At 36.6% G+C, this 14,484-nt stretch overlaps 1 protein-coding gene across 1 annotated transcript in view; it reads right to left on the bottom strand.

Annotated features, from left to right (window-relative positions):
- Window positions 1-14,484, bottom strand: part of adgrb3 (adhesion G protein-coupled receptor B3) — a 123,344-nt gene that overhangs the window by 24,969 nt on the left and 83,891 nt on the right. The window contains exons 15-16 of the mRNA XM_016668552.1: window positions 13,403-13,505; window positions 12,008-12,051 (exon numbers count right to left, since the gene is read on the bottom strand). Of these exons, the coding sequence (XP_016524038.1) occupies window positions 12,008-12,051; window positions 13,403-13,505 (147 nt within the window). The remainder of the gene's footprint in view (window positions 1-12,007; window positions 12,052-13,402; window positions 13,506-14,484) is intronic.

The raw sequence follows: 14,484 nt of genomic DNA, 5'->3' as shown, positions 1-14,484 counted from the left end.
GGCAGTTAAAGATTTCTTCTTCTTTTTTTTTTTTTTTTTTTTTTTTTTTTTTCCAGCGGTGGCGACACGGCTACTTCACAGGACTCATTGGTATCTAGCTTCAGGTTTTTCAAAAGGCGAGATGAAACAAGAGTAGATCCGCAGAGATAGAGAGGGATAAGGGGAAAAAAGAAAAGAAAAAGAGAGAGGCGAGCAGACAAGACACGGCTCGTTGTGCGGCTCCAAGCAACGTTTCAGCTGGAGCGGATAGAGAGAGGCAGAGATACGGAGGAGGAGGGAGGGAGGAAGCGCGGAGCTGTCTAAGCAGACCGGTGCTGATTGATTCGCTATACGCGCATAAATACCAGCCGGCCTCCTGGTTTCAAAACACCGCCAACCCCGCATAGCACTCAAAATGAAAACATTTACAATTACCTTGGATATCCCTTCTTGTAGATTTTTTTTTTCTTTAATCCAAACGGCTGATTTAGGTAACCCCTCTATTTTCCTATCGCTTTTTTTTTTCTTCTTCTTCCCTCAACTGTTTTAATTAGCAGCTTTTGAATGCTTCCTTAGGGGGGGTTTCACCCTGGAAACGATGGACAGCATCAGATTGATACTCTGTTCCACACCGCCAGATTAAGAGAAGGGGGGAGGGGGGAGATCGGTACAATAAAAAAAATAAATTCTCACACGATCTGCTTATTCTGCTTTCATTTACCGGTTGAGAGAAAGGGGAATATAGAAGCGGCCATGACAGCTATTCCACACAGAAGTTGTAAAAAATAAAAATAAAAAATCCACAGATAAATAAACCACAGCAAAAGTCGGACCACCCCGCAGAGACGGCGCAAGTGGTTGCGACCAGTCCCCACTTTACAGCGCTGGAAAGAGAAATGAAAGGAGCGACTTGATTTGAGTGATTTTGAGACTCGAAGTAGAAAAACCGACGAGAAAACCTAACCTGTTGACAGAAAGGCAGGAAGCGAGTGAGCCTAAACAGGTGTCATTGCTCCAACCTGATCACAGACACCTGTTGTCAGGGGCCCAGAAGGCGAACCCCAGACCATAACAAAATAATATATTTTAAAGTCGCATTTCAATAAATGCAAAACACCATTCATTTTAGTTTGTTGATTTATTAATGGAAACAATATTACATAGATTCAAACGAATATATACACTAAGTGTCTATCTCTTCCTGTTTTAGGGGAGTTTTTTTTTTTCTCTCTCTCCACTGTTGTTACAGCCCTGCGCGGTATGAGGGATTCTTGTAATGTCAACGACACGACGCAAGTGGCTGTTTACTGTCGCTACGTGCTGATCCAGGAGGAGTGGATGCCGCACGACAATGACTCGACGCAATCTGCTAGGATTCCTTATACAGAAACTTTTTAAGCCAATTTGGAATAATAAACTGGACTTAATGCACTGTTTGATAGCATCGATTGAAACGTATGTGTGACTGAATTGATTGAATTGAAATGACTTTCTTGTAGAGTTCCCCTGAGAGCATTGAAATTTCAGTTAGACGAAACTGAAATTGAAAAGAAATTCTGAATCTAAGGCTACTGAAAACCTTAAATTCCTCTGGTGAGAAATGCTTAATGTGCTACGGAAGACGTTCGTCTTAAATAACCCACTAATAAAGTGTTGGCTCTAAAGATTTATTGCTGAATAATACTGTAGCCAAAATAATGAATTTAAAGTTGTGTGGAAGGAAAAAGGCAAACAGGGAGAACTGCAGAACTGTGGCCAGAGTCATTACGTCGAGAGTCACCACAGAGGTATTCGGAGGATTTTACTTTGGCTGGGTAGAGGAGGTGCAATTTCTTTTCTTACTTTTCCTGTTAATGTCCTGTTTTTCGTGTTGTAATGACCATGGTATCACTGAGAATGATTGGCCACTAAACTACGCAGAGAATCTGTGACGTATTGTCAAGAGTAACATGACAGACACCAGACCCATCAAGGCAGCTGAGTTGAAGACCTCTATTTCAATAGACTCCAATTTAAGCTTCCCTAATGCCTTAGTACGGCCAGTTTAAACATTACTATGTCCAATTTTTAACCTAAACATCTGATATCAGTGTCATTTGTGCCAGGAGTTAATGAGACACATTGAAAACAGTGTTCTATGAAGAATGAAAAACAAAAGTACGTAAATAAGTTCATAAATAAGCAAGCAAATAGTACAACAGCTATACATCTTGTCCTATTCTTACTTAAGTTCTTGGAGAAAGATATGCATATGAAATTGCCTTGGCCGGAGGGGGTGGTGGGAGGCAGCCAGCAACTTAATAGATGTGGCCATTACCCTGTATGTCCTGTAAAACATCTGTCTGTCTCTCTGCTCTCCTCTGCATCAACCCTTTTCATGACAAAAAGGCAAAACAAGATGCATGCGGCTGATTTACTACAACAGAGAACATTCTGCATGTTGATTTGTGAGAGCAGTGCGGTGCAAGGCAATCCCGCTTTGTCATTTGATCAATATGGCAGAAATATTTATTATTCCTGGAAGGAACCTTGGAGCCAGTTGCAAACTTCAAACCACTGCTAGCGGTTTAAAGCCTTAAATGTGTCCACATCACAGTTCCCCTCTTGTTCCCACTCTGCTTTACTAAACTGCTGCACTGTGTTACCAACTGAAACACATTGTAACCCATATCGGATGCAACTAGCAAGTTAATGTAGTTTAGTTGTTATTCGTCCATTTGACAGACTAGTAAATAAGTTTTAGGAGGGCATTTGTCTAATCAGACATAAGACAGAATGGCTGTAAGCAGTAAGTAAATTAAATACACTAAATTCAGTAAACGCTTTGTTTAAAATGCACTTTATTATCCATGCATAATAAAGTTAATTTATGATGCTCATCTTTCCTGACAAAGTGGAGGAATAATTTCACAGAGGAGGAATCAAAAGCTATAATCCATAAAATAAAAGTTAGAAGAATTTCAAAGATGGATGATTTGGGTAATCTAAACTGTTTAAATTGCTTTCTCCATGGCTTCTCGTGGAGAATATCACAGAGATACAGCAATATCTGTGACTATTAAGGAATCACAGATCAAAACATTTTTTTAAATCAAAAATAGGTTTAATCGTTTCCGCCTGCTGGAGCAAGGAGGCATCGGTGGGTGTAGTGAAGTTATCATGAGAAATACAAGGAAAAAAATACATGATGGAAAGCAAAAGCCCCTGTGTGCATACCCTTCAAAAATCAACAAGTTGCTGATGGTTGGTGGTGACAAGTTAAACTTAAACAAGTTTTTCAAAATTGTATCGAGAGCATGAAAACAAAAACCTTCTTTTATATGGTTAAATAAATAATATGCACACAGAGAAAGAACATGCACATTTGGACCAATATGCTTTTTATTTTTTAATAAAGAGCTTGATCACAGTTTGCTGTAGCGGGCTTGAAATCTTAACATTTAAATGCAAACTCTGTCCCCAACGCTGAATGACAAAGTGACATATTTAATACCTCTTTGTCTTTGACTTTTGAATGTGTTCTTATCTCCCCTGGTGAAGAGTCTATCTCTAACTTTGACTTGCTAGATAATGGCTTACCCTTTGTGCATTGCACAGAAAAATCTGAAAGGAGAGCAGGAGCTTAGTGGGGACTTTCTGCAGGCTACTTTTGACATGTTGCATGACCTTATGAGGCCTCAGTGGCCTCCAGAATGTAAAATGCCCCCAGGGGAAAGTGTCACTGTTGATGTAAACCAAAGTGAAACTGATGACATGACATTCATGATATACCCTTTGCTGACTGCATTGTTATGCATGTACTCAGTGATGCATCTACAGTCATATGCCAAAACCTACTTGACTTGGAATCTGTAAAGGAACTCAGTTATTCTGAATAATTTTAGCTATTCTTGGAAGATGAGGGATGTAGAGCAACGTTTTGACCTGTTGCAAACACAACCTTTATTACGGACATACTGTATTTCCCTGCCACCTGTTGCCATTTTTATAGCACAGCTAAATAACTAAAAATGTTGTATGTATATATCAATTACAACTTAGAAGAAATTCGACTTCATGATTTGACATCTTGAAATTGACTTCTGTCTCTTTAAGAAGGTCAATCCATCATTCAGTCAAGTTTATCTCTGTGGCACTTTTCAGCAATATGGCAGTTCAAAGTGCTTTATGCCATATACAAACACACAAATACTAAGTCACATAAAACACCATACAGTCAGCATTTGAGAAAACTAGCAACAAATGTTACATTCTGAAGAGTGCTATCATCAATACACATTGATGATTAGACAGTATTTCATTTATTACGGTTCAAAAGCAGCTCTAAAAAGGTGGGTTTTTAGCTTTGATTTAAATGAACTGCAGTTTTTTTTTTTTTTGGAAGTTTGTTCCAGATTTGTGGTGCATAGAAGCTGAATGCTGCTTTTCCATGTTTGGTTCTGAACACCAGACAGCCAGTCCCCCTCTAGAGGCTCAGGGAGAAGGCGACACATGGACTGACCACCACAGAGTTCAGGCGTTAACAATATGTAGACATTTTGGTATGTGCTGGAGAAGACACTGCAGAGTGGTTGGTTGGACTCTTCCTTTATCAATATAAGATCTTGGGAAAAACTTAACACAGAGCTGCATAGAAATAAATCTTGGGACTTTGCAGAAGCTTCGAATCAAAGCCACAGTGAATGCTTGATGGTGTTTATGTGGGATTCCAAACCTCTACTGCTTATCTTTATCCTTTAATCAACCCAGATTTAATTTACTGTTGACAAATCTGCTAAAGATTGATTCATATTATTTAGAAAATTGTTCAAATGTATTATTAACCCCATTAGAAATATAAACCCTGTTTCGAACTTTAAGCAACATTAGTTTTCTTTTTTTTATCTTAGTACTGACTAACACATGTTGGTATCCTTGTCTTCATGTTGTCCACTCCACTCCGTCGCAATAAGTTTTTACCTAAATTCAGGATGGACCTGGCATATAAAGCTGACAGAGCTTTGGGTTGATTTAGTATTTAAACCTTTAAGATAAAGAAATGCTTGTCACAATTTTCGTAACCTTTTGCATACACCAGAAACACAGAGATCCTGCAGCGATTTTATTTTTTTTTAAATGTCAATGAAATCCACTTACAATGTGTGTTAAACACCAAAGCTCGTGGCCATTGAGCTAACGAGAGAAGCACATTCTGAAATAACACACTAAGCAGCAGTTCTTTGCTCTGTGCTCCGACAACAGCACATAAGCACTACTCATCACATCACTGAATATTCTCAAGGATGTTATAACACCTTTAAATTCCTTGCATGTCCACATTGTATTATTCAGACATTAAGGTGAGGGTGGGGAAGGGTTGGCAAGTTCCTAGAGCTGTGCACTTCAGGCAGTTTTTATAAATTCTTGAAAGACTGACACATGATGATTGGGCGAGGAAGGTGGGGAGCCAGTGCTGTAAAATGATTCCATCCATCTTGAATATCTTGATGATGGGCGATTTATATCAGCCTTTAGGCTACACTGAGTATTTTAACTGGATGAAGAGAATGAAAAATGAGTGTGAATTTCCATGTAGCAGGAAAAGGTTTTATTAACTCAAAGTGAGGGAAAACTCTAATAATGTGGTAGACATATAAGAGTCTGAATATTCAGATGAGTCTGTCAGGTGTAAAATCATTTCAGCTACTGGTCTGCAGATCCGTTTGCACGTCCTGCAAAATCTAAATAGGCATTTCTCTAAATGTATGTAATTATAGTAAATCAAATTTTAAAAAAATAGTACCTCTGAAATGTCACAGAAACATGTTCATGCTGCTTTCGAACTATTGCATAAAAAAATCCAAAGACAGGGTACACACACTCAGTCCAATTCATGTTGTGCCGATACACACATGTAACAATATCACCTAGTATAAATTAATGCAAAATGTGTTCCCAAGAGTCCATCATTAGTCACTGCGAGAGCGAAGCTTGGAATTACAGTCTACATCACCCACATTGTTTTGTTAAGCTTACATTCTTTTGCCACATAGGACAAATTACAGCACAATGCACAACCCCATATCCTAATCAGACCCAGAGTGAATTAATTAGCAAACTCAGTGTTTCCACGATGATATTTGTATTTTAAACTGTCTACTACAATCATGCATTTACAAAACATTGCTGCATGTGTGCTAGCAGCAAGGCAACAATAATCTATATGCTGTTTTAATCCTTTGTGTGAACACGGATGAATTTGTATTTTTACATATTGGTATCATTCCACGATAATGGCATGCCCTATTAGAAATAATAAGTGTTTAGGATAAAATACATTATTTCTAATGACAGCTCATTCAGGATTATAGATAATTAGTATTTAGTGTTAAAGGAGAAATCTTTTTCTTCATATTTCTAATCCGTTATTAGGTTGCGAATTGAATTAAAGCTCATCAAACAAAGCATGTGACTTTTATATCTTCTGATGTAGCAACATAGAGCTGAGGTTCTTTTGAACTGCAGTGCATGGCGATGCTTGTTGTTGCCTATTTGGCTCAAATCCAAGTTCTCCAGATGTTTGTGGAACCTGAAGCTGTGCCTGCTGCTTTCCATTTTTTAAATATTAATGAAAACCAGGATTTGATTCCTCAAGAAGAAAGCAGTGAAAGCTGTATGAAAAGGTTACCACATCAACTTTGGTTTTGCTTAACACATTCTAAGTTGTCGTCATGTTTCCGTTATTATTGTTGTTATTGTTTGCATGACGACGAACCTTTCTACTCTATGGCTTTTGTTTCAAATGTTGTTTGGCTCTTCTTGGTTTTCTGCTGTAGTCACTCATTTCCATCCTCTGTCTTGTTGTGTTATCATTAGTTCGTTCCCAGGTTTATGGTCCATCTTTCATTCTGCTCTCTCTGTTCACCTGGCTTCAGTTAATTATCAACACCTGCCTGCGGTTAGTCATTAGCTACCCAAGTGTATAAATACCCTGACGTTTTCTTTGTTTCCAGCCAGACTGTCATGTACTTCTTCCTTGCTCCAGTTCTGTGTTTCTGCTTCGTTTTGCAAAAATGATTGAAGTCCTTAGTGTAGTTTTTTCAACCTATACATTTTTTATTTATTATGGAAGTTCATTTCTGCCATCCTGCTAAAAAAAAAGAAAAAAAAAAGAAATACTTTTATCTTACAGTTTTGACTTTGCTTTCTTATTATTGTGACTTAATTATTTAATAAAAAATAAAATTCTATCACATTATTATGATGTGGCTAAGTCATAATTATGAAATAGTATCTCATAAATATCAGATAGTGTCTCATAATATTTACAAGTTAATATCTTTCATTTATATGAAACTGAAAATGTTCACACATGTAATATTTAATATAAAACACTTGTTGAACATTTATTCTTTATTTTTTAATGAACCTTAAACGCATTGGAAGTATGCTTATTTTAAACGTTAATACGTCAACGACATATAATATATCAAAAAAGTATGACAGATCTGTAAAAGAAGAAAAAGGTGTTGGAAGATGTTGATTTAACAAAAAAATGTTGTTCCAGGGGTACATTGTAAACTATTCTGTTTGACATTTCAAATTAGACACTTCTGAATAATCTGATGAATAATCTGAGAGAGGATTTCTAAAGGTCAAAATATCACACAGTAAGGTGAGTTTTTTAATGCACTGATTACAGGCATTCAGATGATACTACAGTCATCCAGCTACAGACGAAGATCAGATGAAGTGAAACATTTAACATTTAAAAACAAAACTGTTCCTTGGTGTTACATGTTTTATGAGATTAATGAATCCCTACAGCAGCAGTATTAAATGCGATATACCTGATATAATATATAATCCAGTTTAGGCATAAATTACTCACTTAGAAGATGTTATATTTTTATAAAATAAAATAAAAAAAGCAAAATGTAAAAAAAGGAGCCGATCAATGTCTTCTACAGTGATCTAAATGGTGTTTTAATTTCTTTAGTTTTTCATCTCCTCAGAGGTGGGCTGCTGGTACTCTTAAATCCGCTTGAGAGCAGAAAACATTGACATTTAAAATGCAATAAAAGGTTGAGTATTTGAAGTGTTTACTGTTCTTGCCGTAGAGCTGCTGACTTCAGGAGTATATTAAAAAAGAGTGGGGGGATGTCTCAGAATGATTCATGTGCTTTGTCTTTCTCACTATCACAATAAAACACAAAACAGAGTTTAATTAAAGAATTCAAATTATTTCAGCATATGCCATAACATTTTAAACTATTTACAAAGATAATATTCATAAGAATAATTTGATTAGGACTTTTTTTCTTTTTTTACACAACACCTATTGTTTCTATTAACAGTATTAATGTAAAAATAATTCTGTTATGAATACAGATATATGAATGTTTATGAATTACGATTAAATATAATTTGTGACTCACTTTTACACTGTGGTTTTCAATTGATTTAAATGTTATTTTTACATACATTAATTTTTAACCTATTTTTAGTCATGAAAATAACAGCTTTGTTGGTTCGAAATTAGTCTAATTAAAACAACTTTAAAAGTTTTTAAGTTCTCGTAGTCTTAAATAAAACTGGGCATTGTCATAGTGATCCACCATTCAAGTTTTCCCCCACAATTTTCCTCTGCCAATAGTTCCAAAGAGCACCCTAATTTGGTTTAAACCAACGTGTTCGACAGATGGTACATTGTCCCATCATTGAGTCTTGAGAGTGCTTGCCATTGGGTAATGGGCAGAGCCAAATGTTTGAAATGAAGATGATTACAGTCCCACAGAGTCATTCAGCAGCACTCTGATTAAAATGACTTAATGCAGATCAGAAAAAATGCTGATCTGAAAGCATATGGTTTGTGAAAATTATTAAGAGAATGGAGCAGAGTTGTCCTAGTTGTACCTTTGCAGTTCAAAATAGACCAGCTGCCCTCAAAGGCTGCAAGAGAGGAACAGCAGGCTGAAATCAAATGCTGTTTAAAGATATATTTCCATCATGAACTGTTTATCAACCAGTTTTGTCTATGGCTGTGGTTACAATTTTGCAGAAATAATGTGAAACAGTTTGTTCTACTAAATTCTATCTTTGGAAAAATTATTTAATACTTGATACAAATATAATTTACAGTTTGGTATTGTTTATTTTAGTAGACTGGCAATTCCTTAAAATGTGTCACAGTGATGTTTTTAAATAATTAATCTTAAACCATTTTAATCTACGCACAAAACTGGCAATTATGAAAAAAAACATATTTTATTTACAATAGTGTCACAAACCTTTTTTTTTTCTTTTTTTTAAGTTTAAGTCTATATTGAGTAAATTACAATTTTCACATTATATGCTGCACTGTATAGGTGCATAGGTTATGAATTAACAATTTTTTCTAGACCTAATTTAGTTGATATGCATTTAACATCTTTAACTTTTCCATGACATTAAATTCATTGTTATTGTCATTTTTTTTTATCCTCAAAGGAAAATAGAGGAACATCAGTTTATGTCAAATATCTGAATGAATCAAACAGGGAAGAGGTTTTATACTGAAGAACTGGAAGCATATTTTAGTGATGCAAGCTTCCCAGTTAAAACATAGAAAACTGGAGAGAATTTTAGATGTTTTTGTTTTGAAATGATCAAAATCATTTGATGCAGAGTTCATTTTGAGACATAAATTGGTGTGGTTGTCATTGTAAGGGTACACCTAAGATGAACAGCTGTTATAAAGCAGTAATAACCAATAATCAAAAAAAAAAAAAAAAAAATTCTAAGTTTCTCTGTCACGTGCCAACAGACAAAATTGACATGAGCAATTCATCGCAGCAGTTCTCTCCTGTGCTGTGTGTAATATCATAAGAATTAATTAATTACCACCCTCATCTGCCCCGCATTATTTTTGTCATTGTACTAAAAAACATTTACCCTCAGTTTCCTAGCAACAGTTCAATCAACCTCTTCTGCTGTCTGTCCTTTAGAGGATGGCCTTATCTCTCTTTGCCTAGAGAGGTCAACTACTCATACTACCCAGTTTCTTACTTCTATCTCCAGCCCCCACCAGAGTTTACTTGCTCTCTAGTGTCCTACAGTCGATTCCCTGTGTGGACAAAGACACTTACTGTTTCTAGTCTTTAGTGTAGCGTGAAGAGATAGGATGAGGAGAACATTGGCAACAGAGAAACAAAACCAATCAAGAGGCAAAGAAGGAACCATAAGCCTCTTCGGCATCACCACAATGCCAAGGACAGGTAAAGTACCACAAAGTTTGGTAGCACACAATACTTTCAATGAAATATAAATTACTAATCAGAATCTATGAGTAGAGAAATGGGCAAATCATACTGCTTAATGCTAGCAGTGGGAAATGTTTGGACGTTCAGTGTTTATAGCACCTTGTCAGATTATTCGTATCCCTCAAACATTTTAACCACAAACTTTAATGTATTCTATTTGATAAGTGGAAGAACAATGAATCGTGCATTTCGACATCATCTACAAATTTGTAATCTGAAGGGAGAGGGGTGCATTTGCTTTTAGCCATCCTGAGTAAGTACTTTGTAAAACTACCTGTTGCTGAAATTAAAGTATGTCTTTATGACACATCTAAAAAAAATAAATAAATAAATCCTCTCAAAATAGCTCAAGCTCAGTCAGACTGCATGGAGTGAATCTATAAACACATAAACAGATTCTTAACTGAAGTCAGGTCTGGTCGTTCTAGCTCCTAAATATGCTTTGAAGTAAAATTTAGATCAAAGCATTGAGTTGGCTGCAACCTTTGGGTTGGCTCCAATGATTGATGGAACGGTTTAGATCCTAAACCATTCCATCAGTCGTTCCTCAAGAGTCGGTATCCTTCATGTCTTAGTTCTCTTCTTAGAGGTAGTTACTACCTCCTCAGCATGCCAATGTTCTGCAGGAGCCTGCCAACGAGCCATTATTTGATCCAGGTGTGTTGGACCAGGAGAGAACAACAACATGCTGGATCCTGGCCCTTGAGGACTGACGTTGGACACCTCTGCATAACATTATTTTTGTGGCTGTATGTTCTCTGTCGACCTGCATTTGCCTCCATCCATCTTGCAAATCAACTCTGCTTCCCTGTTCCTGCCACAGAAAAGTGCATGACTCCACATTTGTCAAGTTGACAGATTTGCCCAGCTGAGCTGTGGATCTCTACAGCTTCAATGGAATTATCAAGGGCCTCTCTGCCTGCTTTAAAGCTCTCAATAACTTTCTCCTTGGCATGTCTGAGGGGTGAATTGGTCTTCATGAGGCTGCTTTTTCACTAATGTTTTGTAAGAAACCCCCGAGGCCTTCACGGAGCAGTAGTATTTATACTGAAATTATATTACACACAGGCCTTTGAAAGCCATTGGTTTCACTGGATTTCATTTTTGGGGTAAACAAATGCACCACACACTTTTTAGGCTTTTATTTGTAAATAATTTGAAAAGCACATTTTCATTTTTCTTTCACTCACAATTATGCTGTGCTTAGTGTTGGTTCGCCATATAAAATCCCAACATAAGGCATTGGAGTGTGACAAACTTCACTGGGAAATAGTTGCGCAAATATTGAATACATTTGGATTGCAATGCAGGACTGATGCTTCAGCACTCTTTTAATCAAGCAGATATCTATATCGACACCTGCTGCTAATTTGTTCACTTTCTACATCTGCTGTCGTTGTTCTTTATTGCTTAAGAATATGACACCATTAAAAACGAAACCTGATTTCTCTGATTATGATTTTCAGGAGTGAGCGTACGATTCAAGTGTGACTCATGTTAAAGTCTTTCAGAAATCATGCCGGCAGTTGCTGCAGAGGAACACTGCAGCTGTAGTGCCTGAGCAACACTGACCCAGCAACATTGAAAAAAAAAAAAATCCCATAAACTAAATCCACATGAATAGGTGGGCGTCTCAGCAAACATAACATTTTTTGCTTAACTCTATCACTGTTCAATTTATTGCGGTGCATCATATTGTGTCTAAGACATGTTCACTCATATGGATTAGATTATCGATGCCCACTTACATTATGGTGCTGTCCCAGAGTGCACAGTACGGCTTCATTGTTCCCTGGAATACAAGAAAGGTGTAACAAATCTCAGTAAATCACAAAGATAACTCATCATTTTCATCATCACAGCACCATCATTATCACATATCCAATGTTAGCCTTCTAAAAATATAGTTAATGAATCACAGGAACCATAAATTAGACCATGGTTTGCACTACCAGAGCACCGCACAGTGAGACACATTTGATGACGCACTCAGATTTACTTGTGCCTTATCTCTAAGATGCATAAAAAAGGTCTGGACCATAAAAAAGGAATTGTCCTTGTAATTAACTGAATGCAGCTCCAGACACTCTGTGCTCGCAAATTAATTATCAAGCCATTTGACCGACACTGTGTCTCTCCTAAAGGAAGGCGATAGACAATGTGATCTTTGTAGAAGATTCAATAAAGAAATATCAAACATCTGTTTAAATAACACCAGGTAGCCTCCATATCATATGAGAAAATTCTAAAAAAAATAAAATAAAATAAAAAAATGCATGGGGTTTATCGTTCAATTTCAAGCTACAGTGCTGGTGAAAAGTTTACATGTATTAAGCATGAGTATGAAAGCTGTTTAATTTTAAGCCTTGATGGATTTGTCTGAATGGTTCATTTTTAACAAGGATCAGTTAAATGAAAAACAAGAAATAGTTGCACAAGTCTGATTTAATTGCTGATTTTCTCTTATCCAAATGTGGTCAAATGTAATATATTACATAGACATATTTGACCCCTCTTCTTACCAACAATAACAGCATCAATTTTATTTATCATTAGTTGGTTCCCTCATAGCTTAGATCACACAATTTCGAAAGGGAGGAGGCTGGGATCATTTCACGAGATTAATGCTAGCCATTGTCTTGTGGGGGCACCCGACTGCATAAACCAGTTAAGTTAAAGTGTCCAAGTCACATGAAAGGAGATTAGTTAAAAAGTAGAAAAAAAATTAGGAACCACTAAGGCTCACCCTGATCCTAAATCAGAAGATGCAGGAACACCAGTGTGACTTTCCATGTAGAAGTGGACATGAGGAGACTGGTGTCTTTCCTAGACAAAAGTTTGGTGCTATGAAGCTTAGTTATGATTTGCAGCGACCCGTATGGACTTATGGTTTTTCATGAAACATTTTTTTTGTTTTGTTTTTTTGTGAAATGAGACTTAGGAGACCTGCCCATAATGAGTTAGGAACCATCAAGGACAGGGTTTCAAATCTAAGAAGACTGTACTGTATTCTAAATTAATTACCAATTTTTATTCTTACTTTTGAAATTAATTTTAGGTATTACTTGCATCATCACTCCACCCTAGAAATGGACAATGACATTCAAACAGTTAACGTGGTTCAAAATTACTGTGGTGCTTACATTTGCCAGGTGAGCCAACTCAATCTCCAGGTGGGACTCAGTCGCCTTGGGCTCAGGTCTTATAGTCACAGCAATAACCTTGGAGTTCACAGCAGTGAGGTTCCTGAGTAAAAAACACAGATTCATAAACGCTGTTACTAAATCCCTCCCTCTGCTTCTTTTTTGCCAAATTGCTTATTGGTATTCAGTATTTCAAAACAAGTGTTTTTTTTTGTAAATCTATATAAGTTTTCTTCTTTCTGTAGTCAACAAAAAAAAGCAATTATGTAAAGCTCAGCAAGAATCACAAACAACAAACCACAATCTGTGTTTTTTTTAAATCCTGCTTTTAAATCTTTCCTTTACTTTTATTGTTTTCAGAAAGAACAAAAGGTTTCCAGAACATTTTCAATTGATAATAACACAAAACATACTGAAAGAAAAGTTGAGCTAAGATAACTGGTGGAGCTACTCCTTTTTTTCCAATATTTTTCTGTACCTGCCTTTTACCTGTGAAACAACTCCGTTTTCAAGACTTAATTGTAAACGGAAATAAATGAACAAAATTGCTCCATCCAGAATGCACTTAAACTTCTGACATTTAGTTGCATAAAAGTTACTTGTTTTGTCAAAGCTTTGCATGCTCCAAAAGTGATAAATGGAAACTATTCAACTCTAACAGTCCCTTCTTGATAAGCTTATCCCCTTGTCAGTATGGAAAGGGCAATCTGAAGTGGCCCATTATGGGTTTTCACACAAACACTGAGGGCTGCTGCTGCTCTACTGCACAGCTGTGTTGACATGTCCTGGCATCACTGCTCTGTCCTTGGATATCAGTGCCAAAGTCTTGTTGTCTTGAAGCACTCATCTGGTGGTTGTATGGCCCACCCTGCAGCTCTTCAAGACAATTGTGTCACTCCTAATTAACAATACACTCCCTGCTACAGTGAATGTGTTTTATTTCCTAAATTAGAGCCAACAAAGTTCTCTAACTTTCTTCTTTAGCTTTGCTTAATCTCCCCCTCTCTCTGTGTGTCTCTCTCTTTTTCTCCCTCTATCTAAAGATATATATGCCTATATATATATATATATATATATATATA

This window comes from Poecilia formosa, unplaced genomic scaffold (genome assembly GCF_000485575.1).
Source record: "Poecilia formosa unplaced genomic scaffold, Poecilia_formosa-5.1.2 Scaffold15, whole genome shotgun sequence".
NCBI lineage: Eukaryota > Metazoa > Chordata > Actinopteri > Cyprinodontiformes > Poeciliidae > Poecilia > Poecilia formosa.
This window is presented reverse-complemented; position numbering and strand designations above follow the sequence as displayed.